This window comes from Peromyscus californicus, unplaced genomic scaffold (genome assembly GCF_007827085.1).
Source record: "Peromyscus californicus insignis strain IS unplaced genomic scaffold, ASM782708v3 Scaffold_6__1_contigs__length_162567912, whole genome shotgun sequence".
Lineage (NCBI taxonomy): Eukaryota > Metazoa > Chordata > Mammalia > Rodentia > Cricetidae > Peromyscus > Peromyscus californicus.
In genome coordinates, this window is record NW_026294584.1 from 103,323,660 (window position 1) to 103,341,952 (window position 18,293).

The 18,293-nt window shown below is 43.3% G+C and overlaps 1 protein-coding gene across 2 annotated transcripts in view; it reads right to left on the bottom strand.

The window, feature by feature from the left end:
• Window positions 1–18,293, bottom strand: part of Rab7a (RAB7A, member RAS oncogene family) — a 60,435-nt gene that overhangs the window by 8,694 nt on the left and 33,448 nt on the right. For both annotated transcript variants that reach the window (XM_052719206.1, XM_052719207.1), the window contains exons 2-3: window positions 11,846–11,906; window positions 8,019–8,145 (exon numbers count right to left, since the gene is read on the bottom strand). In XM_052719206.1, the coding sequence (XP_052575166.1) occupies window positions 8,019–8,145; window positions 11,846–11,898 (180 nt within the window). In that variant the 5' untranslated portion in view covers window positions 11,899–11,906. The remainder of the gene's footprint in view (window positions 1–8,018; window positions 8,146–11,845; window positions 11,907–18,293) is intronic.

Here is an 18,293-nt window from a genome sequence, read left to right on the forward strand (position 1 = left end):
TCTCTTTCCACTTGTCTTTTCTCATATGCAAAGTTAATAGCTAACAGTACCCACAGCCTTATTGTTCTGCACTTTATTCCCTGGCCATCCATCCTCATATGTAGGGTTGCAATGAATACTCTTTTTTTTTTTTTTTTTTGGTTTTTCGAGACAGGGTTTCTCTGTGTAGCTTTGCGCCTTTCCTGGATCTCGCGCCATGGACCAGGCTGGCCTCGAACTCACAGAGATCCGCCTGCCTCTGCCTCCCGAGTGCTGGGATTAAAGGCGTGCGCCACCACCGCCCAGCTGCAATGAATACTCTTAAGCTACCTTGACATTACTCCAATCCCTGAAATCAGGCTTCTAGGCCATTAAGGTTTCTCTGCTGTACTCTGCCTACTTAACCACAGGCTGCCCGTCAGCATGTGCTCCTGTTCAATGACTACTTTGGCTATCCGGGAATCACCTTATTTAGGTATTTGATTGAATGTGGTCTCACACAATCTTATTCTTTTATGACTTGTTCTTGCTGCACTTTAAATGTCAAAGGTCAAAAACAGCCTCTACTTTACATTGAACAGTTTTACTTGATGCTTTCCCACCACTCAGGCCCTGAAGCCTCTAGCCACTCTGCCTGCAGGTTCCACTCCAGTCCGAGTAGGAGCTCTGTCCTCGGAGTTCCCAGCAAGGTCCTGTGCCTATGGCCTGTCCCATGGCCTTCTGTATCTGTGCCAATACCACTGCTTCAGTGATTTCAGCTCGCCAAGTCCCTGAGTGTTCACCAACAGCTGACTCCTAGCTTTTTCCTCAATAGTATCAGAAATATAAATGGTACAACACAGCCACCACTGCTCTTCCACTAGACCTCACAACCCGTAACCCCAATCCTGGTTTCCATACAGTGGGACCCAATGTGGGCGACACCTGAGGATCCAATTAACAACAGGCCATGACTTTAGTAGGCATTTATGGATTTCCCTTCTTATCATTATTCCTAGACACAGTCTAATAACTGCTTACATGGGATTAGGTCTTATAAGTAATTTGAAGATTATTTAAAGTTATACTGGAGGGTATCCTTACTTTCTATGTAAACATGACAAATCAATTTTATTATAAAATTTCTAATTAAAATTTTTATTATTATTGTCTGCGTGTATGTCTGTGTACCATGTGCATGCCTGGTGTTCAAGGAGGCCAGAAAAGAGTATCTGATTCCCTGGGACTAGAGTTACATGCGGTTGTGAATACCACTGTGCATGCTGGGATTCAAACCTGGGTCCTCTGGAAAAGAGCCAATGCTCTTAAAACCTTTCAACATCTCTCCAGCCCACAATGACCTTGAACTTACTCTGTAGCTGAAGTGGCCTTAGACTTCTGATCCTTCTGCCTGCACCTCCCAAGTGCTGGGATTATAGGGAAGCACCACCACATGCAGTTTATGTTGTGCTGGGCACTGAATCCAGGATCCTCCTGACCATCTTTTTTTAATTTATTGTTTTAATTACACTCATGATATTCATTAATTACACTCATGATATTAATTACACTTGTGGTATTCATTGATTACATTTGCAGTATTCATTCAATAATTATATTTATGATATTCATTAATTACATTAATTGTATTGATTTATTACATTCATGATATTATGTTCAGATACTACTGTCCATTTCTGGAGCTTTTCCATCACAAAAACAGAGATTCTGTACTTAAACAGGTTGTAATTTAAAAGTCCAGGGTTCTTTGAAACTGGAAAATATTTTCTCTATAGAAAATAGTAAACATGATAACATTCCCCAATAAGCCCTTTTAAACCAAATAGCTGAATTAGACATATAACTATTGATTAGATTCTGGGGTACAGAAGAAACCCACCTTCACCTGGGTGGGGAAGTGTCTCAGACAATTCTGAGTAGACACCAAGGGAAGGCACCTATGCTTTCTTTGCTCCACAGTGCTGGGGACAGACCCCAAGGCCGCATGTGTCACAGCAAGCATTCGATCATGGGACTACTTACTACTCTAGCTCTATGCCTCTAGGTGTGTTTTATTCTTATTTATGTGTCTTTGTGGTGGGGGCACTCGTGGAGGCCGGAGGAGAAAGAACCTGTGCTTTCAGTGTCCAGAGTTCTAATTCTAAAAACAACCTGCTGACTGTGCCGCCTTTGGACAACACCCACTGCTGCTGTGCCTGTGGTGCTACGGTGGGTTAACTGGCAACCTCATGGCTGCTCCTTCCTTGGCTTCCATGGCCATACTTTCCTTGGCTCCTCTTTAGTCTTTTGAGAGTGGGTATTATTATGTCATTCATGTACATTTTTAATTTATCCTTCCTGGGAAGTTGGTATTTCTGGATCTCTGAATTGGTGCAATGTCAGTTCTGGGAAATTCTTGGCAAATTTCACACACACACCCCACCCCGGGCTGGGCTCAAACTCACAGAAAGTCACCTGCCTCTTCCTGCAGAGTGCTGGGATTAATGGTGTACACCACCACCGCCGCCCAGCCTAATCTCTTCTCTTATTCCTCCTGAAATTGATTAAAAGTGGGTCTGTGCTGGAAAATCATACTTTCTGGGCATGTGTAAAGCCCAGAACAAAATAAAATCAAGCAAGTGGTAGTGACCTCATAGAGCCTTCCGCTCCATTTCCTGCCAGTTTTCTCTGTTGGTCCTTTCTGCTATGTCCAATCTACTGTTAACTGAAATTCCCGAAGTTGTAGAAGTTCTATTAATTTTTTTTCTCCTCAAATCTATATATTGCCTATTTGATTTCTTCTCTTCAGATGCAAGATTATTTTTCTCTATTAAATTCATGCCCACACACCTAACGCTTGGGGAAAAAAAGGCAAAAGAATTCTAAGAGTTTGAGGGCAGCCTGGGCTATCTGTAAAAAAAAGTATCAATTGGCCTGGATGACCCTGAACTAGCTGGGATTATAGGCCTGTGAAATCAGACCTGGCTCCTTTTTAAATGTAAAATGCACTCTCTAAAACCAAGGAGGTCACCAATGGGTTCCTTTTTTGTGATTCCTTCTTTTCTATCTATCTTTTACTACAAGCTGAGAAATATGTGGAGCCCACTCCAGACTCTGCCCCATCACTCAAAAGCTACCATCTCATCCCACCCTCTCCTGGACCCTTCTGCCCTGTGGGTCTTCAGTTGTGACCCCCTTGATTGCATTATTGCAGCAGTGTGGCTGGGATCTAAAATCTTAACCCTGTGACCCACAGAACCCCAGTACAGCTCCTGCATTTGAGCTAGCACCCATTCTCTCCCGCCCCTGCTGCTGTGGAGAGCACCAGCCTAGCTGCCCTTCCTACAAGTCACCGTTATTTCTGGGAGCTCTCGGGCTACCGTTTGGTTTCCTGCAATCTCGGGTTCCTTTTGTTTGTTTCCCAAGACAGGGTCTCACTATGTAGCTCTGACTAGGCGGGCCTCATGGAGATCCACGGAAATCTGCCTGCCTCTGCTTCCCAAGTGTTGGGATCAAAGGCATGCGCCACTATGCCTAGCCAGTCTCAGGTGCTTTTTGAAACCTTTCCAACCCTTGCAGCTTACTGGGCTTCTATAGTTTAACAGTGTCTTTCACTTATTTTGATGTTGTTTTTTCAGTTTTTGAAGTTCTGACTTTTCCATATCCTCATTTTTAATAGCATTTTTTTTCCATTCTGGTTTCTATTCCCATTTTTTAAAAAAATGACAGTCATTGTGAAGATTTCTTGTGGCATATGATTTCCACATATGGTCAGGAGCATATCTTCTCACTCCAATTTTAAGTTGTCCCACAAACTAATCTCGGTTTTTGTCAAGAATGATACGAGTTTCTGTTAATTCTTCAAGATAGAGCCCTGTTCTTTGAAGAGTATAAACTTAGATTCTACACATATGAAGCTGGATCTGGGAAGGCAAACCTTTAATTCCAGCTATTGGGGAGGCTGAGAAGAGATCTGCAAGTTCAAGGTCAGTGCCTGGGCAGCTAAATGATACCTTGTCTCAAGATACTAGTTTAAAAAGGTCTTGGGACAGAGCCCAACAGCAGAGATCCTAGGTTCAATTCCAAGTTCTCCGTTCCCCAAACACACCTAAAGCAAGCCCCATACAGGTGGACAGGTAGACAATGGGGCACTGCCTCAAGCCCATTGCCATGCCTTTGGCCTGTCTCACTGTCCTGCTTTTACATTCTTTCTGGGGCCTGACCATGTGGTGTGGAGTGTGTGTGTTCTCAGCTTTAGCTCCCCACATGGTAAGAAGTAACTTACTTCTCCCGTCCTTTCACAGCTGAAACTTAAAAATCACCCCATCTGTTGTGGGATAATTCTTCTGTACACGTGAAGATGTCTCTGTTTAACCTCCCCACCTAAGGCACCTTCTGATTGGTTTAATAGAGAACTAAACAGCCAACAGCTAGGCAAGAGAGGATAGGCAGGACTAATGGATAGAGATAGGAGCTCAGAGAGGAATCTGAGGTGAGGGGGATTCCCCAGAAACTGGGGGGGGGGGTAGACGGACAGTCAGACATACAGTATGAAGAGGTAACAAGCCATGTGGCAGAACGCAGATGAATAGAAATGGGTTAATTTAAATTTTAAGAGTTAGTTGAGAACCAGCATAAACTAAGGCCAAGCTTTCAAGAAGTCTCCATGTCATTATTTATTTGGGAGCTGGTGGTCCAAAGAAAGTCCATCTACACCCATCCCGTGGCAGGAGCCTCTGGGCCTATCATAGCTTCACTTTCTTCTTTGTTCTTATAATCTGGAAATTCCTTTTCTCAAATTTGTTTTAACTTTCACTCAGGTGTTTTGAAAATCTCCAGATGCGTAAGGGTAGGCTGGGGAAGGCTGACTTACATTAACTCTACCCTAAAATGTGAGCCAATTAAGAGTTCTTACCTTTGTGCTAGGTGTGGTGGTAACAGCCCATAACCCCAACACTCAGGAGGCAGAGGCAGGAAGATCAAACATTCAAGGCCATCATCCTCTGCTACAGAGTTTGAGGCCAGCCTGGACTTCTATGAGCCCTGTGGTTCCCCAAGCCCCATAAAAGGCTAAATGAAACACTACCTTTGAAAAAAGAACAAAGGGCAGGCTGGAGAGAGAGATGGCTCAGCGATTAACAGCACTGCTACTCTTCCAGAAAACCCAGGTTCAATTCCCAGCACCCACACGACAAGCTCACAACTGTCTATAACTCTAATTCCAGAGGATCCAACACCCTCAAACAGACATATATGCAGGCAAAACATCAATTCACATAAAAAAATATAAAAAATAAAAATAGTAAAATTAACAAACCAACCAACCAAAAGCAGGGTCCTGAATGAGGACCTGAATTCTGATCCTTATCACACATGTAAAGCAGACATCCCGGAGGAGCATCTCCAATGGCAGCACTACAGCAGGGGGATGAACGACAGAGCAGGGATTCCCGTGAGCTCAGAAGGCTAGTCTAGCACATGGAGTGGGGAAATAAGAACAAAGACCCTGACTCAAAACAAGGTGGAAGCTGGCTATAATGGTGCACACCTTTAATCCTAGCACTCAGGAGGCAGGCAAAGGTGAGTATTTCTGAGTTCAAGGCCTGCCTGGTCAATACAGCAAGTTCCAGGTAAGCCAGAGCTACAAAGTGAGATCCTATCTAGGAAGAAAAAACCCAAAAATTAGGGGGAAGGGGTAAGAAGGTAAAGATCAACACCTGAAGTTGTTTTCTAACCTGCACACTCATGCCTTGGTACATATGCACCTGCATTCACACACACCAAAAAAATTAAAATATGGGGTGTCAGCCCTTAGCTTTAATGTAGAACTCAAAGATCTAATGTGAAATTCAAAGATTAATCTCGTCTCTCTAGTTTGATGTTGCTGTACCAACTACCTGAGGGGGCATCATGGACCACCAGAAGACAAGACAAAAATTGGGATTCTTTTTCTGAAAGTGGTTCTCCACAAGAACGTGTGCACACTACACAAAATGCCTCAACAACAAAAAGGGTATAACCATAAAATGAAGATTTTCAAAAAGTATGTTTCAATGGGACCACTAACACACTTGGGACATGAAGCTGAGCAGACGCATGAAAACAGCAGACTGGCTTAACAGGACTCAACCTTATAAAAAGGATTTAGCTATGTGTGTGTCTGCCTGCACTTGTGCACCAAAATGCATGCCTAATGTCTGGAGAGCAGAAGAGGGTGTCAGATCCCTCAGAACTGCAGTTATAAACAGTGGTCTGGCAACTGAACCTGGGTCCTTTTGCAAAAAGCAGCCAGTGCTCCTAATCACTGAGCCATTCTTTTCAGCCCTAAAGGCTACAAACAGAATAGCTAGTAAACAAACAAGCAAATAAACAAATAGAAACCACCTTAATATTTGCTGTGAGACGTTAGGAAGCACACAAAGATTTCTGACCTGAAGCACTGACAAAGAGACTAAGAGATAAGCCCAACGGTGGCTTGTGGTGGGTGGTATTGTGTTCCCCAAAATATTGTGCACCCTAATAAACTTATCTGGGGTCAGAGACAGAACAGCCACAATATTAAACATAGAGGACAGGCAGTGGTGGTAGCACACGCCTTTAATCCTAGCATTCCAGAGGCAGAAATCCATCTGTTCAAGGATACAGGCAAGCATGGTGACTCACGCCTTTAAACCCAGAAAGCGAGCCTTTAATCCCAGGGAGTGATGGTAGATGGCAGAAAGGTATATAAGGTGTGAGGACCAGAAACTAGAAGCATTTGGCTGGTTAAGCTTTCAGGCTTTTGAGCAGCACTTCAGCTGAGATTCATTCCGGATGAGGACACAGAGGTTTCCAGTCTGAAAAAATAGGATCAGCTGAGAAACTGGCCAGGTGAGGAAGCTGTGGCTTGTTGTGCTTCTCTGATTTTCCAGCGCTCACCCCAACACCTGCCTCAGGTTTGATTTGATTAATAAGACCTTCTAAGATCCCTGCACAGTGGCTCAAGACCTTAATTCCAGCAGAGGCAAGTGCAGCTGTTTGAGTGCAAGGCCAGCCTAGTCTACAGCATGAGTTCAGGACAGGCATGGCTGCACAGACAGACAGACAGACCCTACAGCACCAATCTTAAAAAGGGGAGGGAGGGAGGAAAGGAAGGAAGGAAGGAAGGAAAAAAGGAAGGAAGAAAAAAAGAAAAATGAAGATATTTTGGAACACAGTAGAGACCCATACATGTTGCTAAATTTAAGAAAAAAAAAAACCACCACCACCAAAAACCAGACCACAAATAAACCTAGCTAAATTAAATTTTACAAAAATTCCTAGTTGTCTTGCAATATAAAATTCAAATTTAGAGCTGGGGGTCTAGCTTAGTGTTGGGAACATGTGCACTCAGCAAGCATGAGGCCCCAGACTCCATCCCTACCATGCCTCCAGTCAAGTTTAAACTGGCTGCCTTTTATTTTATCTAACAATTCTTTGAATATAATGGTAGGTTTGAGAAACAGAGAAGAAAACAAGTTTCTGTGGAACAATCCTTCTATACACTATAAATGGCATTGTGATTAGTTTAATAAAGAAGCTGCTGGCCAATAGCTGGACAGGATAAAATTAGGCAGGAAAAGCAGACTAAGGACACTGGGAAGGAGGGTGGAGTCAGGAGTCACCAGCAAGACACAGAGAAGAAACAGAAGGTGCAAGATGAAAGAGAGGTTAATGCCACGTGGCAGAATCTAGGTTAATATAAATGGGTTAATTTAAGTTGTAAGAGCTAGTTAGTAATAAGCCTGAGCTATCGGCCAAGCATCCATAATTGAGTCTCATGTCGGTTATCTGGGAACTGGCAAGAGGGAAAGAAAAGTCCACCTACAATAATTAGATGTGAAAAACAACTTATATTCAATAAGCTGTGCCTGCGAGAGGACTCAGCAGGTAAAGTGTTTTCAGTCAATCCCTAGAACACACATAAAAGTAGAAAGAACCAGCCAGCTCCACAAAGTTGTCCCCTGATACACACATAAGGAATACATTTTTAAGAAGATTCAGTAGCAAACAGTCAGGCTAGCAGCTCTGCAGTGGCTTACCTGCATGGTGACAAGTCTGTCATCCACCATCACCTCCTTGGTCAGGAAGTCTGCTCCTATTGTGGCTTTGTACTGGTTACTGAACTTCTTATTCACATACTGGTTCATGAGCGATGTCTTTCCAACACTGAAATTGGAGGAAACCATAAGTCTAAGTCAAATAAGGGACTGAAACCAATTTGTGCTTGCAATTGAAAAAGCAACCTGTCTGGGCTAGAGAGAGAGAGAGTTCAGTTGGTAAAGTGCTTGTCTGACACACAGGCCCTGGGTTTAACCCCCAGTACTGCAATTTGAAAAACAAAACAAAGCAAAGGAACAAAGGAACCAGTCTGTCATGATTGAGAACAGATGTCTTCCTCTCAGCCAAGGGTAGCATCAATAATCACCCTACCATCACATACTAGAAAGTTTGTATTTTCCTGGGATAGTGCAGGGGGAGAGGCTGCCAGGATGGCTCAGCAGGTTTGGGGGTTTGAATGAGAAAGGCCCCCATTAGCTCATATATTTGAACACCTGGTTTCTTGTTGGAGGGATGTGTCACTGGGGATGGGCTTTAAGGTTTCAAATGAATCTCTACTCTCTGCCTAGTAGCTGCAAATCATGACCTGAGCTCTCAGCTACTGCTCCAGTGCTAGGCCTGCCTGCTGCCATGCTCCCCAACATGATGGTCACTGACTCACCCTCTGAAACTGTAAGCCCCCAATCCAATCAACTCTTTCTTATGTAAGTTGTCTTTGTCATTGTGTCTCATCACAGCAGTAGAAAAGGAACTAAAACATCAGGGAAAGGAACTGCCAAGCCCAACATGATTTCAACCCCCAGGCTTCACTGGTGTGGGATTCTTGCAAATTATACTCTGACCTCCACACATGCACCAGGACATGTATAACCCCTACACTTATACAGAAACAAAATGAATACCGCCCCCCCCACATGCAAAATAAAAAAAAAATGTAATAAAAACAAATACAGGGGGTGTGGTGATATATTGTACATCAAATAAAAGCTTGCCTGAGGATCAGAGGACAGAGCCAGCCACTAGATTAAACATAGAGGCCAGGCAGTGGTGGCACATACCTTTAATCCTAGCACTTAGGAGGCAGAGATCTGTTTGGATCTCTGTGAGTTCAAAGCCACCCTGGACTACATGAGATTGATTCAGTGTAGGAGAGAAACAGGGTCAAGCAGTGGTGGAACACACCTTTAACCCCAGTATTTGGGAATCACATGCCTTTGCTACCAGTATTTGGGAAGCACACACGCCTTTAATCACAGCACTAGAAGGAAGTGAAATGGCTGGGTGGAGAAAGGCATATAAGGCGAGAGGAGACAGGAACTAAATAAAGCCTTTCATCTGAGGACTCAGAGGCTTTCAGTTAGAAGATTCATGGAGATAGGATCTCGCCTTCCATTCGGCCTGAGGATTCGGTAGTGGTGAGAAGTTTCTCTAGTGGCTTGTTCCTTTGTCTCTCTGATCTTTCAGCATTTACCCCAATATCTGGCTCCAGGTTTTTTTATAAGATCATTTGGGATTTGTGCAACAAGGGGGAGAAGGGATTAGCTCAGTGGCAGAGCCCCTTTGTTTCCAACACAGCAGTACAATACAAAAACACAAAGCAATAAAGAACCCACAGTACAGATGTTCATCATATACAGAACACAGTTTCTAAGATTCAGTACAGGCAGCTCAAATGGTAGAACCTAGGATTCATTTTTTTTCCCTTCCAGAAGGCAGGCAGATATATACCCCTAAAACAAAGTTCTGTAATAAATCACTCTGCCATTCCAAACACACTGCTGTAATCTCAGGTGTTTAGTGTGTTACTCAGTATGATCAAGTAATACCAGGAAGAAGCCACTGACTGCAGCTGACACACAGCAGAAAGCATCAGTAGCCAGCTAGAAAAGAATGTTCCTCCAAGCACATAACTGAACTCAGCGCTTGAAAGAGTGAGGTAACAGGATTGGAAGCTTGAGGCTAGACGGGGCTGCATATGAATTCAAGGGTAATCTGAGCCACTTATATTTTGTCTCAAAAATAAAGCCTAAACAAAGCACAATAAAACAGTCTGTGAGATGGCTCAGCAGGTAAAGGTACCTGTTAATAAGCCTGATGACCTCAATTCAATCCCCAGAACTCCCACAGTGAAAGGAAAAACAACTCTTGCCCACTGTCTTCTGACCTCTATCACATGCACACACAGTAATAAGTAAAATGTAATTAAAAAAAAAAAAAAAACTCAAAGATGTTTCACCAAAGGAATTTTTTCACCAAGAAAACACACCAACCAAGTGTTTCGTTAGGTTAAGGGTAGGGTCAAGGTAATGCAACCTGAAGACAGAGCTAAAGCATTCCTTGTCCATGGCTTTCCACAAAGAAACAAATACATATTCAGAAGACCTGGATGTACACACAGCCCAAGGCAGTAGTGCTGGGCTGGGTGTAGTTCAATAGCTGACCACTGACTTCACGTGTGAGGCCTTGGGCTCCTTCCCCAGGACTGCAGCTTAAGAGAACTCACAGGGGAGAATCTGTAATGGATCCGACTCCTTTCAGACAAGCCTGGTCAGCACAGATCTAAGGACTAAGACATCTCTGACAGCACTGGGCAGGAGACATTAGCCCTACACTCTACCCCACTGGTATACAGTTGCAGGACAAGAAAACACTAGTTCAAGGGTTCCTTAAGCAATTCAAATAGGCCAAATGAGACAGAAAAATCCCTGACTCTTAAGGGAAAAAAGGGACTTTAAACTAGAGGCGCATACCACCTCCTTTTTGTATGTTCTTATGGTGTTCTTTTTCAGAAGCAGAGTCTATGCTGCCTAGGCTGGCTTCAGTCTTCCAGGCTTAAGTGACCTTCCCATATCAGCCTTCCAAGTAGCTTGGATGACAGGCATGTGTCACTATGCCAACTTACTATTTTATACACAAATCCTCAGTGAAGCAAGGCTGTCATTGAGTCACATAAGAAACTGAGTCTGAAAACTGTAATAGAAAACAACTGGGAGGCAGAAGCAGGCTAATTTCTTATGAGTCTGAGGCCAGTCTGGTTTACACAATGAATTCCAGGACAGCCAGAACTATAAGACAAGATGAGACCCCGTTTAAACTCCTCAACACCCCACAACTAGACAATCTTAATAGCCATTGAAGAATTCATTACTTGGTGAGTGGATGATATAGAAACAAAATACTAGATTCTGGTCTTGACTCTTTCACATATAACTGGTCAGGCACAGAAGGGAGATGTTAATGCACATGCATGCAGACCCATATCTGCATAAGCAAGGTACTGGCAATAAGAGATCATGAGACCAGCACTTCCTAGTCTAGCCAGATGGTATAGAAAAGGATTCAGAAAAATGACTATCATTTACTGGGTTCAGACCTCCACTCCCCCCGCCACACACACACACACACACACACACACACACACACACACACACACACACACACACAAAAAAAAAAAACAAAAACAAAAACAAAAACAAAAACAAAAACAAAAAAACAAAAAAAACCAAACCCAAATTGAAACATGTTAAAAGAGACAGAGATATAGCTGTGGTAGAGTGCATGCCTAACATGCTCCAGGCCCTGGGTTATATTCCCAGGAAAACACACACCCATACAGGGACATGCACACACACCCATGCCAAAAACCAAGCAACAAAAATACACACCAAAGAAATTCAAATTTTTACTATATCCCAACAGTAAGGCTAGAGGACAGGTCCAGAGCAGAATGTGGAACTGTCAGTCATGGGAATCAGTGAAGATGAGGCTTCAAACCCATCTGTGAGCTTGATTCATGAAAACTACTTACCCAGAATCTCCCAGGATGATGACCTTCAGCAACACTTTCTTCCTAGAGGTCATCCTTTAAGCTGTAGGAAGAAGAAGAAAAGCACAGGTGAGCCGAGGAAACACCAAAGCAGACACTGTCTCCTGTACTGCCACTCTACTCAGCCAGAAGAGCCCCAGCCTTCACTCAGATTGCCCCTGGATCCTGATGAGAACACATCCTTAGCAGAACCGTGAACCCTTGAGCTAGCCTAGACAGCTGGGCAGGAGCTGCAAGGATGAAGATGTTGCCCCCCCCCCCACATGCTGAATCCATTCCTCACATCATCAGTTGGGATTAATGCCCCAAACAGAGTCAAGAGTTCACAAGTGAAGATTTGCCTTACTGCTTAAGCAAGGGAACCACTTTTGTACTTATTTATTTTTCATTCTTGGTTTTTCAAGACAAGGTTTCTCTGGTTGTCCTGGAACTCAATCCATAGACCAGGCTGGCTTCAAACTCAGAGATCTATCTGCCTCTGCCTCTCTTGTGTTGGGATTAAAAGCCTGCACCATGACACCTGGATAAGAACCACTTTATTCAAGCAGCACTGGTACTAGCTAGTTTTATGTCAACTTGACACAAGCTAGAGTCATCAGAGAGGAGGGAACCTCAATTGAGAAAATGCTTCCATAAGATCAGGCTGTAGGCAGGTCTGTAGGCCATTTTCTTAATTAGTGATTAATGTGGGAGAGCCCAGCCCATTGTGTGTGGTGCCAACCCTGGGGGCTGGTGGCCCTGGGTTCTATAGGAAAGCAGGCTGAGCAAGCCATGAGGAGCAATTCAGCAAAGAGCAATCTTCTATGGCTTCTGCATCAGCTCCTGCCTCCGAGTTCCCATCTGGTTTGAGTTCCTGCTTTGGCTTCCTTCAATGAACTATGAATTGAGATATATAAGCAAAAAAAATAAATAAATAAATAAACCCTTTCTTCTCCAAGGTGCTTTTGGTGCATTTCATCACAGGAATTGTAACCTAACTAAGACACACCACCATAGTGGAACAGAATATTTGTTTGATTAAGTAGAGAAGTGCTGTATTTGTTTGTATCGCAGAATAATTGTTTAACTATGTAAAGATGTGTTGTATTTGTTTATGCTGCATTTGTTTAACTATGTAAAGACGTGTTGCTGTTTTATCTTATCTGCCTAAGGAACCTGATTGGTCTAATAAAAAGCTGAACTGCCAATAGCTAGGCAGAGGAGGGATAGGCGTTGACTGGTGGGCAGAGATGGGGGCAGCCAACCAGACACAGAGGAAGCAGGAAAACAGGATGGACAGTATGTAGATGAGGTAAACGAGTCTCGGGGCAGCACAAGGATTAACAGAAATGGGTTAAGTTTAAAAAAAAAAAAAAAGCTAGATAGAAACAAGCCTAAGCTAAGGTCGAGCATTCATAATTAACAGTAAGTCTCTGCCATGATGTGGGGGCATGATCTAAGAAAGCCCGCTATACACCACACTCCTTCCCCCAACTACTGTTTGCTGCTTTTAAGCACTTATACACATCTGTATATATATGCTATCGATATTCTCCCCTAACAGTCTCCACAAGGACAGTTTTACTCTCTATGTGCCTACTGCCAAGTAAAGAATGAACAAACACAGGGTTAGTAGATGAACAATACCTGGCAATGCAATTCTAGGGACAAAAAAACCAGGTGGCCTTTGCTTCCCCTGACCATACAATATACAAAATGCTTAACCTCACCAGCACTTGTCAAACCTTCATCAATTAACAAAAAAAGGGCTCCCGAGTTAGTGACTTACCAGAAAATGAGTAGGTTTCAAAACTACTACTTGCTAGTTGAGCACTGTATGTAAACTGGTAAATATTGGTTGCTATAATTTTAATGTATGTCCCAAACACAGGTGACTAACAGAACATAGTCCAGCAGGCAAAGAAAGAAGCAGGAAGCCACAGTGCCAGGGCCAGTTGCTGACAATTGCTTTTCCCATGGCTGACAGTACACCCAAGAGCACACAGTAACAGGAGATACTGTACTGACTGGCCCACAGGGAAGAGGAATCATATGCCTCTCAAAGTGACGTTTTCCATTGTTTCTGGCTACAGGGACAGTGTAGAAAATGGGAGTGGTATCTCATGAACTAATGGAAAGCTATTTGCTGTGACAAAAAACAGAGAACCTCTTGAAATGATTTACTCTGGTATCACAGTTTCAAAGGCATTAGGGGAGTTGCCAAGACTCTGGTTCCAAGCCTCTGTATGTTTATTTGGGTCTGAGCAGCTGTGGGACCAGGAGGGACACAGGAAAACTTCCAGCTACAGGCGTGTGCCACATGTCCTGGTCATAGCTTGATTTCTTAATAGCCTCTCTGAGTATCAGAAAGGAAGAACTACACTCAGGCTCTGCTCATGCATACTGACCCATCTGTTTCCTTCCCACTGTGTCTCTACTCACAGGCAGTGCCACAGAGCACCTAACATGCCTACTCTGCAGCAGTAAAGGGAGACACCCTGAGTCATTTTCTTATCTGCAAACTGTGGAAACTACAGAGGAATGCTGCCCCAAAGCCACCAAATTACCACAACAGCAAACAGTGTCTCCAGCATACAATTGTCTTATATTGATTCTTCTATGTTGTTGATATATGAAAAATGTGGAAGGAGAAATGTAAGGAATGTCTCTGGAACTAAGGATGCTCTTTTGTGGTAAGAGGACCTGTCTAGCCCATGCAAAGGCCCTAGGGCTTTATCCTCAGCACCAAAAGGAGAGGGAGAGAGGGAATGAAGGGAAGAAGGAGAGAGGAGAGAGAAAAATATTTCTGAATTCTTTCTGTCTGTGGGATAATTTTCCTTGAGAGGCAGCAAGAGCTGGAGAAGGATTCAGAGATGGAGAGATCTTCCATTCAGACTCACACAGTTTTCACATGCTGCCAACAGGCATCAGTGGGCATCAACAATGGGAGTTCTTTCAAGAGTTCGTTCAGCATTTGGTTTAGGCCCAAAAGACATGAAAGTCCCTCATGGCAGAGCACACTTATACATTAAAGGAAAAAGCTCCCTTCTAGCTGCTCAGGCTCCCCATGAAGGACACATACAGCACACGTTGCTGTGCCCCAGCATAACTTACTAACCAGCGTATATTTTGCTTTTTACCAAAGAAGCTCAAGAGGCACAGGTGATACCAGCCTTTATTGGCTCCCGGAAAACCATCAAGCATATACTATCTAAAAAGATGTTTTAAGTGAAAACTTGTTATGGTTTTGATAGGGGAAAGAGAAAACATAAATATGAATTTGGATTTTTAAATCTGAGGAGCTAATGACAGAAGACTTCAACAGCAGCATCAGTTAATTCCAAGCACTACTAAGGATTTGTGCAGTAGCAGAAGCAACTGGGCCCAGGATTCCTTGATAGATCACCATTAAGAAGCCAAGTAGAGCAGGGCATGGTGGCACATGCCTTTAACCCTAGCATTTGGGAGGCAAAGGTGGGCAAATCTCTGTGAGTTCCAGGCCAGCCTAGTCTACATAATAAGTTCTAGGACAGCCAGAGCTCCACAGTGAGACCCTGTCTCAATATTTAAAGAAAAAACCAACCAAACAAAAAACAAGTGATTAAAGGGTAACCTCAACAGCATATCCTCTTCTGGCATGCAGACATACTTGCAGACAGAACACTCATATACAAAATACATGAATAAATAATTTTTAAATAAAATAAAGAATTTATGTCTACCACCTGGTTTGGGAAGTATGATGGTTAGGATAACTTGGGGACAGATGTCAGCTGGTCCTTGGGGGGCAGGAATATCAATGGCCACTTTGAATAATAACCCAAGGGTTAAGAAAATCCAGGTAAGGCTACTTCCTCACGCTTGCAGGAGGTGGGGCAAGGAAGGGGGATGGTGGCAGTGGTGCATTGCACAGGAGGAGTAAAGAGACCAAGAAGCCATTCAATCTGGAGAAGACATGCTCACTGCTGCTGCAAGTCTTCACCATCAGTAATGGTTGCTGATGCCACCAAGTGTCAAGTTCTCCCTCGGAAACATGCTTGCCTGAGAGAGAGCTGCAGATCTTCATTTGTGGATACGACCAGGAAAGAACTGCAATCAAAGAAGTCTACCCAGAGGCTGGAAGAAGGACCCATACTTCAATTCTGCAATTGTTCTTATGGATCTTAAAAGACCTGGCTATGGACTTAAGGAAACCAGCAACATCATGTGTGGAGAAAGGTCCTGACTACCCCATGACCCAAAGTCACAGAAGCCCTGACTAGGTGATTGATCAACCACCTCTTCGGAGCAGATGAGACCATATTATCTTCTGTTTACTTTCTTGAATTTCTTTTTCAAGCAGTTCTGTAAAATAAACTCGCACACAAGAAAACTGTATATAAGAGGAAAGGGAACAGAATGGCAGAGTAGGCTGGCAAGCCAGCTCAGTGGGTAAAAGCTCTTGCTGTCAAATGTGACAACCTGAGCTCAATGCCTGAGACCCACACGGTGGAGAGAACCAATCCTGCCCCCAAGCTGTCCTATGACTTCCACAAGTACCTCAAGTCACACGAATGCCTCCCAGCCCCAAACATATACTCCAGACAATAAACATAAATGAAATACAACTTCTCAAGACAGAGAGCTCAGAAATACAGTATCATTACCTTAAACAAAAGGAAGAAAGAAGCTAGGGGACTGAAATTGAACACAACTGAAAATGGTAACCAAAACTTCTCACTGATTAAAACAAAACAAAAACAATTGGAAATGCTAGAAATTCCCAGGTCAGACAGTACAAATGCTGGTGTTCTCCAGCACAATGGAGAGAGAAGGTAGGAAGTAAGTAGCGGCTCAGCCACACTTTCTGGAGTGCCCAGAAAAACTGAGAGAGTGAATAATAGCTGGTTCTGAGAGGGCAAGAATAAAAAAACCACCAGCCAGGTGAGAAAGAAGGAAGGGGATGAGTGGGTGGCTTTGGCCAGGTCACTGCTGTAAAATAATGAAGTCATTTTGTGGGGAGAGCTTGGAAGGCAGAATTCAGCAACTGGTCACACTGAGTTTGTGTACCTCTCTCTGACTGTACAGCAGTGGCAATTTAGCTACTGAACTCCAAATCCAGGCTCCAGCCTCCCAGGACATCAGGGCCTGTCTGCAGTTTTCCTTCAGGTCAAATTGTGTCTTCACTGACAATTCTGAGATGTCTACAAAGCCCAAGCTTCCATTCCTCCAGTGACCAAATTACTCTTCCTGCACTCCCTGGGCAACTGAGGCTCCACAAAGGATCTGAGGCATTCTGTTAACTTGAGAGGGGAGCTAGAATAGCACAAAACTCAAGTGTGCCTGAAAGATAGTCACATTGCCACTCCTGATGGGAACAGTTACCAAATCACAGTCCTCTTAATGAAGCTGTTGCCTCCACCTGCATGATTTTGTGTGTTTTTCACTTGTTTATGAGATGCTGAAATGTATCAAGATTTGAAATACACAGCATAATGGTCATGCCCAATTGGTATGTTCCAGGAATTTTATGCCAATTCTCTTGGTAAGTAGTTGCTGCTGATCTGTAGTTTAATGTAGAACTATCATCTCTGAAGAAATTCAAAAGGAAAATGCTACTAGAAAGCTTCAAAAGAAACCTGAATGGGTCTAGCAGGAAATGACAGACAAAACATCAATAATGAGAACAGTGAAGACATTCAAATGTCTTGCTCTTTTTTGTTTTGCTCACATGAATGTGTACTAAATGTGTGCAGATGCCTGCAGAGGTCAGAAGAGGCTGTTGGATGCCCTGGAACTGAAGTTATAGACACTTGTGAGCCATCATTCGGGTGCTGGAAATCAAACTTGGGTCCTCTGCAAGAGCATCAAGTACTCTTAACCTCTGAGCCAATCAAACTTGGGTCCTCTGCAAGAGCATCAAGTACTCTTAACCTCTGAGCCAACTGTCCAGCCCCATGTCTTACATTTTCAGTTCTGTTCTCTTTCCTGTGGACTTTTTATGTGTATGAGTGTTTTGTCTGCATGTGTACATGTGCACCATGTAGAAGTTCTAATACATGATTTCTGAATCACACTACTGACATAACTCTTCAGCCCCAGGACTATCAATCAGCACTATAATGATCTTACAGTCACTACACAAATATCAAACACAAAAAGTGGCACTAGACTACAGGCAGAAATCACACCAAACACAGACATAAAATACTGGGGGGTGGGAATGAGACACCAAACAAAACAATGTAGGAAAATGTTCTAATAAACTCTGTTACTCTGTATACTAACTGTATGTTCACATGTAGACTAAAAAAATCAAGCTATGCTGAAGGCAGTTATGACAGCCTCAAGAACTGGGAACAGATTCCTGTAGAAGAACCAGGTGAGCCTGGTTTCTACTTTAGAGTAGAAAAAGATAGCAATAAGTCTTTCAGGCAGAGAGAACAGCAAGTTGATAGATCTCATCAGAGAA